Below are 15,329 nucleotides of genomic sequence, written 5' to 3'. Positions count from 1 at the left end.
TGACATATAGTAAGCATTAGGAAACATCCGCTATTATGGCCATTAAAAGGAAACTCTCTGAGTATCTGAAACTCTTAGACATTGTCAGTAGGAATGTGAAAATAATACCCTCCTTATAATTGTAAACACAGACAGACCTTACCACTTAGCAGTCTTACTTCTAGGCATACACTTCAGCAAACAAAAAACTTACACAAAACTGTAGACAGGAATGTTTATAGCAGCTTTATTCACAACTTCTCAGAATTTAAAACAATGTTTCCAAATCACCTAAGTAGATAAACAAATCAAAGGAGCAAGAAACAAAACTGATGACACAAATAATAATGTGGATGGATCACAGATCCATTACGCTAAGTGAGAGAAGACAGAGTCGAAAGGTGACATGCTATAGGTCTCCATTCATGTAGAACTTATATGACATTCCGGAAAAGTCAGACCAGAGATTTCCAGACAATAGAGTGGGTGTGAAGAAAAGTAGGGGATGATGGAAATATCTCAATTGGACTGTGGTGTGCTGAGATGACAACATGCATTTAATAAAGCTCACAGCACTGGAAACTGAAAAGAGCTAATTTCATGGTATGCAAATTATATCTAATTTAAAAGAGAAAAATAAGACACTAGGTAAAACTGCATGTGTCTTTAGGAATGGTACATGCGCTTTCCTTCCCCTCTCTCTCTTCTCACTCTACCCCCCTTTCGTCTTTCTGTCTTATTTTTATTTTCTTAATTCTATGTGTATAGGTGTTTCGCCTGTATATAAATGTATACACCATGTGCATGCCTGATGTCCAAGGAAGCCATAAAAGGGTGCTGGATCCCTTGGAACTGGAGTTACAGACCGATGTAAGCTACCATGTGGGTGCTGGGAATTGAATCCAGGTCCTCTGGGAGAGCAGCCAGTGCTCTTAACCGCTAAGCCATCTCTCCATCCCCTTTATTTTTAAATTATGTATATGTGCATCATGTGCGTGGGTGTTCCTGGAGGCTGAGGGGATGTTGGACGCCGTGGAGCTGGAGTTCCATGGTTGCCGGCTGCTCAGTGAAAGTGCTGGTAACTAAACTTAGGTTCTGGATCCTCTGGAAGAGCAACAAGCAGTATTAATGGCTCAGTCATCTTGCCAGCCTTTGTTTTTGATTTTTTCTTTCTTTCTTTTTTTTTTTCCAGAGCTGGGGACCGAACCCAGGGCCTTGCGCTTGCTAGGCAAGCGCTCTACCACTGAGCTAAATCCCCAACCCTGTTTTTGATTTTTAAGAATCTCATTACATAGTCCAGCTGGCCTCAAACTCTCCACCTTTCTGCTTCAGTTCCCAGAGTCCTGGTATTTATAGGCATGTGCTACCACAGTCAGACGGCACCTATAGTTTCTGATAATAAAACTACCGTATGTTCATTATAGACATGTGGGAAAATAAAGAAAAAATATTTCCTTGTCATTTGCTTTTGGTTGAGAAAGTAAATTCCATATCCACCTACCCTCCATCTTCCAAGGGTTGGGATTAAATATAGACTTATACCATCACACCCAGCCAAATTTGCTCTCAAAAAATAAATATTCTGCTTTCTGAAATACACTGTGTATACATTCCCATGTTATTAAATAATTTTCAAAACAATGTTATGAGTCAATGTGTGTGTGTGTGTGTGTGTGTGTGTGTGAGTGTGTGTGCCGAATGTGTGGAGGTCAGAGGGCAACTTGTGGAAGTTAGGACTCTCTTTCCAACAAGTGGGTTCCAAGGATGAATTCAAGCATCAGGCTTTTCAAGCAAATGCTCTACTGGCTGAGCCATCTTGATGTCTCCTCTGCACTTCTGCAATTATATTTTTTAAGCAGTTTCTTTGGTTGCTAAAAATTATACTACTTACACATTTTTTTGGCAAACCAAAACAAAATTCCATTCCTAATACTGCAATTTTTTTTAATGAAAAGAGCAAATTATATTATTCCTGCAGAAATTTCGATAAAACTATATGTCAGAAAAAAAAAAAAAGTTCAGCAGGGCCAGATACTCCTTGGTCGAGGGTTTCACAATGTCAAACTGGTAAGGCAACCCTTCCCTTGGCTGCAATTCCCTCATTGTTCCAGTACCTGCTGGAAAAGCCGTTCCACAGGGCGATCTGGCTCCTCTTTTTGTGATGTAGGAGGCTAAACACCCTAACATTTCCTGTACTACCTGCCTAAGTTTGCATAATACTTCCATATTTAATGCTCACCCCATCTAACGTAGTGTACGCAGGGCAGATGGGAGTACTTTGTTCAAGGTCGTAAGGTTATCAAGGGTGTAAACAAGGATGTACAGCTTGGACGTCCAGTCTCAAAAATCAAACACTTTCCTGCGTTGAGTCATTTTCCCCCCTACTCCCCACCCTAGTGAGGAGGCTTCAGACAATTTTGCGCAGGGGATCCTTATCTAAGACACTCCCCCAAACTTCATATGCCCTTGGCAACACCGCCACTTACCAGCGAGTCATTTCACCCGCTATGGTAGGGGGTCACAGACTGTTCCAGACCAAGGGGATCCAGCGAGTGGGTTGTATGTTGGCTTCGTTGCCAGAGGGGCTTACTGCCCATCCATTGAGACACTGACGGGGCCAACCGCTCTCTGGGGCGCCCCCGCTCTCCAGCGACACTACGGCGCCGGTGGGAGACGCGCCCTGGGCGAGGTGGGGAGGGTTCCCAATCTTAAGAACCCGCCGCGTGCGGCCAGGGAACCTGTGGTTAAGGGTTATCTGGAGATTTTCCAGGGATTTGACTGCCATGGCTGAAGTCAGTCCTCCGCTATCCCAGAGTCCCCCGGTTCCCGGAAGTGCCCGACTCTCCGGAAGTGCCGGGCTAGACGAGCGAGTAGCGGCTTTCTCGAGCCCTGTACCTGGAGGATTGCAATTCTGGGGTCCTGGTGATAGACAGATCACGACAGGGTTGGAGAGGGCGTCGGGGGCTGAGCGGCGGGATGATGGAGGAGGAGGAACTGGAGTTTGTGGAGGAGCTGGAGGCTGTGCTGCAGCTCACGCCAGAGGTGCAACTAGCCATCGAGCAGGTGAGCGCTCCACCCCCTCAGGAGGGTGCTACGGTGGAATGGGCGGCTCTGGGCCGGGGTCGAATCCACCCTTCTAGGCTGGAAAGGTGGTGGCTCGAATTTAGAGCGGAAGTCTGGATGGTAGTGAAGGTGGGAATGGGTTTCTCAGCCCGGGGACAAAACACGTCTTCTCCAGGCTCTTTAGAGGTTGTCACGCCCTGCTAGGTTTGGGCCTAGATGTACTCTTTGACAGGATGAACCTAGGAGCCCTGTGACTGGAGAATTCGGATTATGGGAGATTTTTAAGACCTCATTCATTTTCTAGCTAGTACTGCTTCTCCCATTTCTCAGGTTAAGCTCTTGGAGTGCTTTGGAATTGGCAGCGGGATACTTTCATTGCGGAAACAAATGACCGAATAGGGGTGTGGGGAGGCATACTGGAAAATGGCTCTTGTGCTGGTGTATGGGTGTGTGTACTTGACACAAGCTGGAGTCATCTGGGAAGAGAAAGCTTCAGTCGAGAATTGCCTCCATCGGATTGGCTCACAGGCAAGTCTGTGGGGGCATTTTCTTGGTTGATGCTGTAGAATGGCCCAGCCTACTATGGGAGGTACCACCCCTGGGCAGCAGGTTCTGAGTTGTATAGAAAAGCAAGCTGAGCAAGCCATGGAAAGTAAGCCAGTAAGTAACATTCCTTGGTGGTTTCTGCTCTATTTCCTGTCCTGGTTTCACCTGATAATATACTGTAACCTGTAATCCAAAGAAATTATTTACTTCCCAAGTTTTTGGTCATGCTGTGTTATCACAGAAATGTAAAGCAAACTAAGACAGTTCTTTACCATAATTAAAAGGTTGAGGGCTAGTGAGATGGTCAGTGGGTAAAGGCACTGTGCCACCAAGGCTGCTGACCTGAGTCTCTTTCCCAAGACCCTCAAATAGAGGGAGAAAACTACTCTTGACCATAACACACACACACACACACACACACACACACACACACACATCTCCCTACCCCCTGGTCTACAAAGTGAGTTCCAGGATAGCAAGGGATACACAGAGAAACAAATAAAAAAGTATTAATGGTCCATATATGCTAATTATTATTATTTTTTTCTTTTTTTCGGAGCTGGGGACCGAACCCAGGGCCTTGCGCTTGCTAGGCAAGCGCTCTACCACTGAGCTAAATCCCCAACCCCGCTAATTATTATTAGTAGAATTAATATTTTACTTGGGCAATAGTCACTAAGTGAGGTACACTCTTCCTTTCCATTAGTATTGGAGGATTGAACTAGATCCTTGGCACATGAGGTAAGTAAGTGTCTTACCACTGAGCCATATCAATATCTCCTGATGTGCTTTTTCTTACAGTGTGAACCCATGTCAGTTCCCTTAAGGAAGATCTTTCTCCCTTTATCAAGAACAAAACCCTATGCAGAGGCCTACACAGTTACTTCTAGTATCATGACCATACATTTTAATATACTTGACAAGGGACTTTAGTCACCAAAACCTTCTTGTTGAGAAGAGAGGACTCTTAGGGATATTCTTCAGTGTCACCCAAATTGCAAAAATTCTCAACATTTTAAGATTTTTACTGTATTTATGTGTATATGACCTGTACATGTGTCTCCTTGAAATTCCTTAAACCACCCATGAAGTACAGTGTCTTAACATCTTTTGGTAAATCTAGAATTTTTCTGCTAACACTGAAGCCTGACATTCTCTCTATAGGTGTCACCGGATGAAGTAGCTTAAGTCAAGGGCTGTGTTGTGTGAAATCTGTTAATGCCTGGGATTAAACCCAGGAACAGGAAGAGAAGAATGAAGAAACTGGGAGCAGTTAGGAAGTGGATAGCCCATTTCCTCATACTGCTCACAATGACAGGCCCTGTTCCCAGCACTCCCTCTGCCAAGGGCTTTTAATTAATTCTGTAATCACACGTACGTGTGGTGTATTCTCACCATAGGTGTACAGCACAGAAGTGAAATGCTAAACTTTTCAAAGACATTACTAAGCTCCACCTCTCACTGGCTTTGCCTCCACTTGCCCTCTACATCACAGAAGCCATAACTCTTCTAATAACCATCTTTTCTAAGAAGTCATATTGGTTCGTTCATTTTTATTCTTAAAAAATTACTTATTTACAGTTTATGTGTATATATGTGTGAGCCTGAGTGAGTTTATGTGTACAATGTAAATTCAGGGGCCCTTCAAGGTTGGCAGATGCATTAGGTTCCCTGGAACTGGAGTTGGAGTCCATTGCAAGGAGCTACCATATGGGTTCTAGAAACTGAATCCAAGTCCTCTGCAAGAGCAGCCATTGCTCTTAACCCTGAGCCATCTCTCCAACTCCGGATTCTCTATATTTCACGGACTGTTTTGCTGAAGATTGCTTTACAGAGTTATTATCTGTCTTGAGCTAGTAAAGTTCAGAACCCAAGGGATCACTTTCTTTTCCTCTTTTGTTTTGTTTTATTATTTGTATCCCTGTGCACTGGTGTGCTTGTGGAGGTCAGAGGATAAATTGCAGAGTTAAGTCAATTCTCTTCTACAACATGTGGGACCTAGGGACTGAACTCAGGTCATCAAGCTTACAGAAAATTATTTTACCTGCTGAGTCTAATTTTGCTAGTCTCTGCACCTCGCTACCCTGTTTTGGAAGCAGGGTCTCATGTAGGCCTTGCCCTCACAATGTAGCTAAGATTGATCTTGAGTTCCTGATCCTCCACAATCACTCTGGTACACATGTGCACTCACACCACCTCCCCAGTGCTAGGATTATAGGCGGTTACCATCATGCTCCAGCCTTTTTTTTTTAAAGATTTATTCATTTATTATATATAAGTACACTGTAGCTGTCTTCAGATACATCTGAAGAAGGCATTGGATCTCTTTACAGATGGTTGTGAGCCACCATGTGGTTGCTGGGAATTGAACTCAGACCTCTGGAAGAACAGTCAGTGCTCTTAACCGCTGAGCCATCTCTCCAGCCCATGCTCCAGCCTTTTATAATCCACCCTATTAACACATTTTTCAAAATGTGACTTTTGTGGGGACTTAGTTATATTTCTCAAGATAGTTTTCTTTTGTTAACCTGAATGTCAGTTCTCCATTTTTTTTTTTTTTTTGGTTCTTTTTTTCGGAGCTGGGGACCGAACCCAGGGCCTTGCGCTTCCTAGGCAAGCGCTCTACCACTGAGCTAAATCCCCAACCCCAGTTCTCCATTTTTTAATACTATCTGAAGCATAAAGATTCCTTCAAGGCAAGCTGTAGCTGTAGCTTAAGGGTACAGGATTACCCAGTCATAGATGAGGCCTGGGGTTTGAGCACCACAGTGTACGCAGAGGTTATCAAGCTTTTTTCCTTTTTCACAGTGTTTGGATTGAACCTGGGGCCTCTGGGTAGACATCTCACCACTGACTTATTTCACCAGCCCAAAGAAGGGTAACAAAGCGTCATATAACTCAGGCTAGCCCCAGGTTTGCTATATTGGCAATGATGACCTTGAGTGCCTGATCCTCTTGCTTACACATAGTGCTGGACTGACAGGCTTTGGGACACCACATGTGACGACAGACAGACAGAAATAAGAAAGTAATGGATAGGTAAATGTTGCTTCAGTGTATGCGACTGCTGCTGTTCAGGCACCAGAGACAGCAATCTGTCATTGAGGCTTCTGAGTCCTCTTAGTAGGAGGTGCCCACACTGCAGTCTCCACTGTGCTGTGCTGTCAGTACTGCAGGTGCTGAGAGGTCAAGATTGACACTGGTAGGTGTTTCTGTATCCCATCCTAAAATCTTTAAATATACACGTTGTTTGTTTCTCCTGTCACAGTTTTGGATGTCTGAAATCCAGGCATTCAGGCTCACCCCTGTAATGCAAGTACTTGGGAGGCTGAGGCAGGAGGACTAGATTGAGGGCAGCCTGGGCTATATAATGAGTTAAAAGTAAGCCTGAACTACATAGTAAGATTATCTCTCCTAAATAAATAAATCAGAAAACAGTGTCTGCAGGTCCATATTCACCTGAAGACTCTCAGGTTGACTTTCTTCTTGCTTCGATGGCTGCCTGTACTGTTTAGTTTCCTTGGCTTGAAGATGTCATTCCCGTCCTACCTCTGTTTCCTTATGGCTTTACTCTCATGTCCTTGATTCCTGTATCCCAGCATCTAACTATTTTCTTGAGTATCCATTATATGTGAAGTATTATAAAATGAAAAAAGTTGGAATTTTTCTGTTTTTATTTGTTTTGTATTCAAGAGTCTACTGTCTAATACAAAAATTGAATTTCAAATCCATAGTTTTACAGTTTTTTTTTTTTGAAACCAGAACATTTATTTTATGACCGATTGAAATCCTCAAGATGAACTGGATGCTGCAACAGCTGCCCTCTTGGGTTTAGGTGTTGTTCCTTCACGGAATCCATGTCTGAATCTTCGGTAGACGATCTTTAGGTGCCTCATCCGACCAGTCCCGGTAGTGTTTCGCCTCTTAGCCTTGGCACTCCAGTTATACTTTCTCTTGCGCTTGGCAGGGTAGCCACATTTGCCACAGGTCGACTTCTGAAGGTGGTAGGCCTTGGAGCCACAGCGGCGGCACAGCGTGTGCGTCTTATTGCGACGCTTTCCAAAGGATGACGTTCCTTTCGTCATCTTGCTTCTACCGGCGAGGCCAAAGAGCAGTTTTACAGTTTTATTTCCTATTTTAAGTATCATTCTGTATGTGTACATGATGTGATATGTTGGTGCACATACCATAGCATGTATGTAGAAGTCAGAAGACATTTGTGAAGTTGCTCTGGGTATCCAACTGGGGTTGCTAGGCTTACATGACAAGATGACTGCCCGAGTCCTTCTAATTGGAACAACAACAACAACAACAAAAACTCAGACACACACACACACACCTGGTGTCTAGCATGATGTTTTAATCAAGAACCCCCTGTTTTTATGTAGGTATTCCCAAGCCAGGATCCTCTTGATCAAGCTGACTTCAATGCCGTTGAGTACATCAATACTCTGTTCCCAACAGAGCAAGTAAGTAAACAGCTTTAGGTTTCCTTCGTCCTGGTGGCTTCTGGCTTGGCCTGCATGTCGTGATTGGTGTGATACACAAATGACATTAAGTTCAAACCAAATTCTATTGTAACCGGCAGGACTAGTTAGTGAATTGAAGTAGCATGGAGTTCTTTGGCGAGCACATGATGAGAGATTGTACCTTTAGTTTGTGAGAGTCTCCCTAGTGCTCACAGAACTTTTCATTAGAAATTGTGGTTTCAGGGGTTGGGGATTTAGCTCAGTGGTAGAGCGCTTGCCTAGCAAGTGCAAGGCCCTGGGTTCAGTCCCCAGGTCCGAAAAAAAGAAAAAGAAAAAAAAAAAAAAGAAAGAAATTGTGGTTTCATAACATTGGAAGGAAAAGTGGGAGTGAGGTAGACAGGATAAACCCCAAGTTACAAAGAAGCTTTTAAAATGTAAAGTTGTAGGCAATTTGTTCTCTTGTCATGTGTTTTGATTTGCCTAGATGGGGTTTTCTTTCTTCCTTTTTTTAAAAAAATAATTTTGTATTTTTTAAAGATTTATTTATTATATATAAGTACGCTGTAGCTGTCTTCAGGCACACCAGAAGAGGGCATCAGATCTAATACAGATGGTTGTAAGCCACCATGTGGTTGCTGGGAATTGAACTCAGGACCTCTAGAAGAGCAAGTCAGTGCTCTCAACCACCAAGCCATCTCTCCAGCCACAAGGTTTTCTTTCATTAATCCAGAGTTAGAAGCCAGAAAATTGGGGGAAGGCCAGGTAGATATATTCTCCCCCACGTCTCCCCCACAGGGTCTAATAGAGCTCAGCATGGCTTCACTGTGTAGCCAACATGAGCCTCTTATCCCTGGCTCCTCAGTGCTGGGATGACAGGTGTATGTGTGCCACCATGCCTGACTTTGGGTTTTCACTTATTCACTAATGGAGTGTCAGCACAGTCCTGGGCACGGGAATGCACCCTTGCACTGAGATGCGTACGATCAGCAGAAGGGATGTTGTTGAATGTTATGAGGGAGATAGGGAAGGAAGAGTGCAGGAAAAAGACAAGAGGTTCCTTAGGAAAATCAAACTCCAGGAGTTTTCAAGTAGTTCACAAAGGCTCATTTATTTAGTCAGCCAGTCAAGCTCATGGTCATTCATGATGCATATAGTAAGTATTAGAGACTGTTTCCGAAACTAGAGAAATGGCCAACATAGCAGGTCAGCTCCTGGTGTCTGGGATGCAGGAGGAAGACCAGAACTAAGAAGTGCCCTGGGTGCCTGTTCTGCCGAATTTAGTAGAGCTGGGAGACAGAGGCTGATTCCAAGATGGAAGTCAGCCACTGGATGGTCTCTACCAACACAGAACTTACAGTCCACTTTGATAATTCAGCATAGATTGTCTTTGTCAGTAGTGATCATTGTATTGTACACAAGCCTTAACTCCTACCACAGCTACACTGTTAAGGTTTAGCATTGATCTGGTATTGATTGTACCAGGCATTCTAAACATTTGACAAGGATGGATTCTCCATGTGTTGTGGATCATGAGCAGAGTGACAAGTAGCCATGCTCAGCTGAAATGTGACAGGGGGTGACTGGACATGGTGAAAGCAAGCGTAAGAGTCCAGAGGCTCTGCTGAGGAAATGGCGTGGTAGGCGGCGGTAAGGATGTCAGACTTTGGTTGTAAGCCTGCTCCACTTGGTGGCTGTTGGCTCCTTTACTGGATGCTGCAAGGGGGAAGAAGAGCAGGTGTCAGTAGGAAGCAGGGTCAGTGGAGGGCATGAGCAGTGTAGGCCGGGTGTGGCTCACTCGCAGCCATCGAGTGGAAATCTGCAGGTGGATATTCAAGAGTGTGGGACCCTCCCATCACTGTTCACATCCTAACAAACCTACCTTCATACCGAACCTTACCAACAGCATCCCATCTTTTTCTGATTTTAACTTTAATAACAAAGTTGTCCTTTTTTGTTTAACAGTCTAATTTAAAAAAATCATTAATTTTAAAAATAAAATTTGAAAAATGCTACGTTGTGTGATTGTCTTTTTGGAAGATTTTTAAGTAGCGTAGCCTTCATTGCTCAACATTTCTGCAAGAGGGAGACTTGGCTTAGCTAGTGATAGAGATTTGGATGTGGGTGTTTTACTTTTCCTGTCTTATTATGGATGCTGGTTTGCTGGACATGGCGAGGCACAGCTTGAACCCCAGCACTTATGAGGCAGAAGCAAGGAGATCTCTGAGCTCAAGGCCAGCCTGTGTGTGTGTGTGTGTGTGTGTGTGTGTGTGTGAGAGAGAGAGAGAGAGAGAGAGAGAGAGAGAGAGAGAGAGAGATATTGAGGAGATTGAAATACAGAGTGAAACAGAAGGAGAGAGACAGGGAGAGATAGATAGGGAGACACAGAGAACACAAGAGAGGGGGAGAGCAAGAGGGAGAGGACAGACAATGACTATACACAGACTGGTAGAAGGGCCAGCAAGTAAAGGCACTTGCCTGAGGACCTATCTATGTTCAGTCCCAGGACTCACATAACAGAAGAGAACCCTCGCACAAGCTGACCTTTGACATTTGTGCTCAAGCTATGATACTTATATGCACATTCCTACGTGCACGCGCGCGCACGCACACACACACACACACACACACACACACACAATATCATTACTGTTGCTGTTTTAAGAGTAGGTTCCAGCAAAATCAGTAGGCCAGGAACTGTTATGCCCATTTTCCTTAGAAACTCAGGGAAGTTGAACAATTGCCCTCTAGCTAGTTGGCAGTGGCAGAGTGGACAAGTGTGTGGTCCTGGACAACTCACCGGCTGTTCCTACATGGCGGTGATTTGAATCACACACAGTCCAGTTATGAAAGGACTAACCTAACAGTAGGACTAAATTCACCCCACTTGAGTTGTATTTCCTCATTAAAATAGCTTCTTTTTTCTGAATTTTGCCTTCACTCAGAATTTCTGAAAATTCTGAGTAAACCTTGGCTTAGTGGAAGTCCTGTTGACAGGGTAATGTGACATCTCAGGTCTGTTCCTGGAAGGTTTCTGGCTTCCTCCTGTTAGCAGAGAGCCAGAAGCAATTTTTAATTTTTAAGCAAAGCTCCTCCTGAGAAAAAGTATCTGTTGGGGAAGAGGCAAGGGAAACTAGAAAATTACCATCCTTCCCTTCTTCCACCAGGGGGCACCATTTCACCATATTGTCTCTCCAGGTCTGTTTTCACTATTCCAAAGCGGTCAGTAGGGATGAGTTAAAATATAGGCAAATACTCGGAGGCAAAGAGAAGAAACGTTGAAATTAATCTTTTCTTAAAGTTAATAGTTTATATTTTCTAGATTCCAGCCATTGGCATATTACAGCTACACGACTGCTAATGTATATGCTCTTCTAGACATTTTCCTAACACCTCTGCATTCATAAAAGTAACTTTATAAAACTTTTATTCATAAAAGTAAGGTATTTTAGAGAGGTATATAATTTTAAGTTTGTTTGGTTTATTTGAGACAGGGTTTCTCATGCTGTCTCTGCTGTTCTGGAACTCACTCTGTGGACCAGGGCAGCCTTAAATTCAGATTCATCTGCCTCTCAGGTGCTAGAATTAAAGGTGCGTGCCATCACTGCCTGGCTTTTTTTTTTTTTCTTTTGAGTAATGGACTCACTAAGTAGACTGATATTCAAACTGGTGGTCATCTTGCCTCAGAGTGCCTGGTTACAGGTGTGTAACCTTATGTCTGACTTTAGCAGACAGATAACAAGTGAGCAGCCTGGCGAGCTTTTCCAGTGTCCTCAGAGAGCCTCTCTTGGCTGTCAGTCACTGCTCCTCAGAGCGCTGTTGCTCAGCTTCTAGATGAGAAGTGTTCCACCTGCCTTGGGATCGCATCAGTGGGTTGTGCAGTCCACAGCCTTGTTCCTGGCTCTCCTGGCCGTGCTGTGTAAGAATTAGACATTCTGGTTCGGCTGTATTCATTTATCCCATTTCTTCCTGTAGTTTGTTTTATGGTTTTGTCATTGTCATTTTTTTTGAGACAGGGTTTCACTTTGTGGTTCTGGCCAGTCTAGAACTCAAGAGACTCCCCTGGCTCCCTCCTGAGTGCTGGGAATAAAAGCGTGCACCACCACATCCAGCCCACAGCCTTACACGTGCTGCCTTAGCAAACTTTCCATAAAGGTCCAGACAATCTTCTAAGCTTTATAGGTCCTGTAGTGCCTGTCACAGCTTCTCAGCTCTGTCACTGTAGTACACAAGCAGCCATAGACATAAGGAAGTTGACTAATGGGGCTGTGTTCTAATAAAGCTTCAAAAGAGAGAAAAAAAAAGCTTCAAAAGAGAATGGATGTATTTGTCAGCTACTGCTTAGTTTTAAAAGGAATCGGGCTGAGAAGGTGGCTCAGCATGCACGACTGAGGGGGAAAAGTGTGAGGACTGAGTTTGGGTCCTGAGCACCCATGTAGATAACGGGCACGGTGACTTGCCTGTAATCTCAGCACTCAGAAGGTAGAGACAAGGGGTTCCAGAGTAAGCTGGCAGGGACGACTAGGTGAATCAGTGAGCCCTGCATATGAGAGACCCTGCCTCAGTACATAAGGTGGGGGGGAGTGAGGAAGACTCCTAATGTCACCCTCCAGCCTGTGCATCTGTGTGCTCAAAGAATAGGCACACATGCATGCACACACGTACATGCACATGTACACAAAACCAAAACATTTTAAAAAATAAGATGATTTTTTTTTTTTTTTGGTTCTTTTTTTCGGAGCTGGGGACCGAACCCAGGGCCTTGCAAGATGATTTTTAAAAGAATTAAATGTGGTGTCAAGATCAAACTTCTTGAGGTGTCATAAACAGCCCTTTAGTGCATTATTTCCCTGTGAAAGAGAATTCCAAAAGGAAAATTAACGGCCAGCCTTCTTTTTTTCTGTATTGTAGTCTCTGGCAAACATTGACGATGTTGTGAACAAGATTAGACTGAAAATAAGGTAAGTAATGCGGCGTGATTTTTAATGAAAGGCGTATTGTTAATCTAGTCATATCAATCACATTTTTTGAGGAAAGCACTGAAATCTCAAATTTAAAAATAATTCTTTTCTTGTGACTTTTCATGATGGCAAAGACTTTAATTCTTTGGCCAGTGCTTAACTGTCCATACAAAATGAAGGGAGGTGGAACAGACTGCTGAAAAGCAGTATCATTAGTCAGGCTGTGGTGGTGCACACCTTTAATCCCAGCACTCAGGAGTAGACACAAGGGGATCTCTGAGTTCGGGACCAGCCCGTTTTGTGTAGCCAGGGCTGTACAGTGAGACCCTGCCTTAAAACAAAACAAGACAAAACATCTTGAGGGTTGGGGATGTAACTTAGTAGAGTACTGACCCAGCATAATAGCATGAAGCCCCAGATTCAATCCTAGGCATGGCATAAACCCAGGTGTGGGTACAAACACAGTCTTAGCATGTGGGAGGGAGAGGCAGGAGAATCAGAAGTTTAAGGTCATCCTTGTCTACATGGTAAGCTTGAGACCTGCTTGATATATGAGACCTTATCAAAAAGAGAAAGAAAAAAGGAGGAGGAAGAAGTGAAGTTAACTTTCAAAAAAGCAATAACTTTTCCACAATTTTTAATGCTTTTATTCTTTAGTAGGTTTGCCTTTTTTGTTGTGCTAAGATCAGCTGTGGAGATGGGGTTATATCTTTTGGTCATCTGTAACTATAATATTGAATCTACAGGTTGACTTGGGAGTGGCCCAGAATACAATTCTGTGGTTAACCCAGAGCCCGACTGTCCATGTTGTCATCCTGCACAATGGCCTTCTTCTGCCTTATCCATGTCCACATTTATATATTTGATACCTAAGAGATACTAAAAAAAAAGGTCTTTTCATTATATAAGTAGCTTGAGCTCTACATTACTTCAAACAAATCTGGAGAGTTTGTGTGTACTTATTTGTTTCCTCTTAAAAATATTTATTTATTTATTTATTTAGAGATGGGGGTCTCTCTCTGTGTCTCTGTGTCTCTCTATCTCTCTGTCTCTGTCTCTGTCTCTGTCTCTGTCTCTCTCTCTCTCTCTCTCTCTCTCTCTCTGTAGCCTCTGGCTGTCCTGGAACTCACTATGTAAAATGTAGACCAGGCTGACTTCAAACTCAGAGCTCCACCTGCCTCTGCCTTCAAAGTGATGTATTTGAAGGTGTACATGTGTACCACCATATCTAGCCTGGTTTTATTTGATTTTTTTGATCAGAAAACATCTTTTTTTTTTTTTCTTTTTTCTTTTTTCTTTTTTTCGGAGCTGGGGACCGAACCCAGGGCCTTGCGCTTGCTAGGCAAGTGCTCTACCGCTGAGCTAAATCCCCAACCCCAAGAAAACATTTTAAAATTTGAAAATGTTCGAGTCTAGAAGATGAGTTGTTGCCCCATCTCCAATTTTCTTTAGATCTTCAGTAAAAGGCACTGCCCCATAAATGTATTGTCCCACTGGTGCCTTAGGAAGCACAAGGTGGAGCTAGAGAGGAGGCTTATTTATTAAGAGCATTGTTGCTCTTACACAAGAGGGCCTGGGCTTGGTTACCAGCTTCCACATGGTGGCTCCCAACCATCTCTAACTAGTTCTAGGGGATCTGACACTTTCTGACCTCTTCAGGAACTAGGCACACATGTGGTGCACATGCATCCATGCGGGCAAAATACTCATACACATAAAATAATAAAATAAGTAATTAAAAAAAAAGCCTCTTTGTTGTTTTACTCTTCAGCCACAGTGGCTCTAGAGGAGACCTCAGAGCTGCCAGAGTTTATATATAGAAAGTAGAAACATCCTGGTAACCCAGGGAGCCCTGTCAGCCAGGTATTTCCTGCATTCTTGCTACCATACCTTAAATAGATTCTTCAGGCGCAAAATGAAGCTGACTGATAGAAATTCCTCCAGCGGAGGCCCTGTGCAATGGCCCTTGCTGAATGGGCCAGGGAAAAGAGAGCCCGGAAAGCATAGACCTGCCTCTGACACCATCAGGGCACAAAGAGTAAGTTCTGATTTCACAAATCGTGCTGACTCCTTGACCCTTTCAATGTCACCAAAGTAGCGACATTGCAGTTACCAATTTGAATCTGTTAGCTTCTTTCTATAAAACATCTCTAATTTTTGTCATGGCTGTTTAGTCTGAAAACATTTGGTCTTATTGGTCCTTTCAGCCACTGCTGAATATTGGCTCTTGCCCCTTTTTAAACAGGATAATGCCTACGCCCGCAGTGACGGCAGCTTCTTGGCTTTGTGTTGCTGCTTGTACATTGTTAAGACA

General features: G+C 43.6%; 2 protein-coding genes and 1 long non-coding RNA gene across 3 annotated transcripts in view; 1 reads left to right on the top strand and 2 right to left on the bottom strand.

Moving 5' to 3' along the window:
- Positions 1-212: 212 nt before the first annotated feature.
- On the bottom strand, positions 213-2,703 carry LOC103693391 (uncharacterized). The gene is made up of 2 exons (XR_594815.4): positions 2,466-2,703; positions 213-1,083 (listed from the first exon to the last, which is right to left on the bottom strand). It is a non-coding gene; the product is annotated as an uncharacterized LOC103693391 (long non-coding RNA).
- A 121-nt stretch (positions 2,704-2,824) lies between these two features.
- The window catches only part of Vps53 (VPS53 subunit of GARP complex), a 118,837-nt gene continuing 106,332 nt past the window's right edge, over positions 2,825-15,329 (top strand). The window contains exons 1-3 of the mRNA NM_001105813.1: positions 2,825-3,042; positions 7,977-8,057; positions 12,966-13,015. Of these exons, the coding sequence (NP_001099283.1) occupies positions 2,956-3,042; positions 7,977-8,057; positions 12,966-13,015 (218 nt within the window). The 5' untranslated portion in view covers positions 2,825-2,955. The remainder of the gene's footprint in view (positions 3,043-7,976; positions 8,058-12,965; positions 13,016-15,329) is intronic.
- On the bottom strand, positions 7,342-7,700 carry Rpl37l1 (ribosomal protein L37-like 1). Its single transcript, NM_031106.2, has one exon. The coding sequence runs from the start codon at positions 7,671-7,673 to the stop codon at positions 7,380-7,382; it is 294 nt and encodes a 97-aa protein (NP_112368.1). The 5' UTR covers positions 7,674-7,700; the 3' UTR covers positions 7,342-7,379.

This window comes from Rattus norvegicus, chromosome 10, assembly GCF_036323735.1.
Source record: "Rattus norvegicus strain BN/NHsdMcwi chromosome 10, GRCr8, whole genome shotgun sequence".
Classification (NCBI taxonomy): Eukaryota; Metazoa; Chordata; class Mammalia; order Rodentia; family Muridae; genus Rattus; species Rattus norvegicus.
The sequence above is the reverse complement of the archived record's forward strand: the minus strand, read 5'-3'. Positions and strand labels throughout refer to the sequence as shown.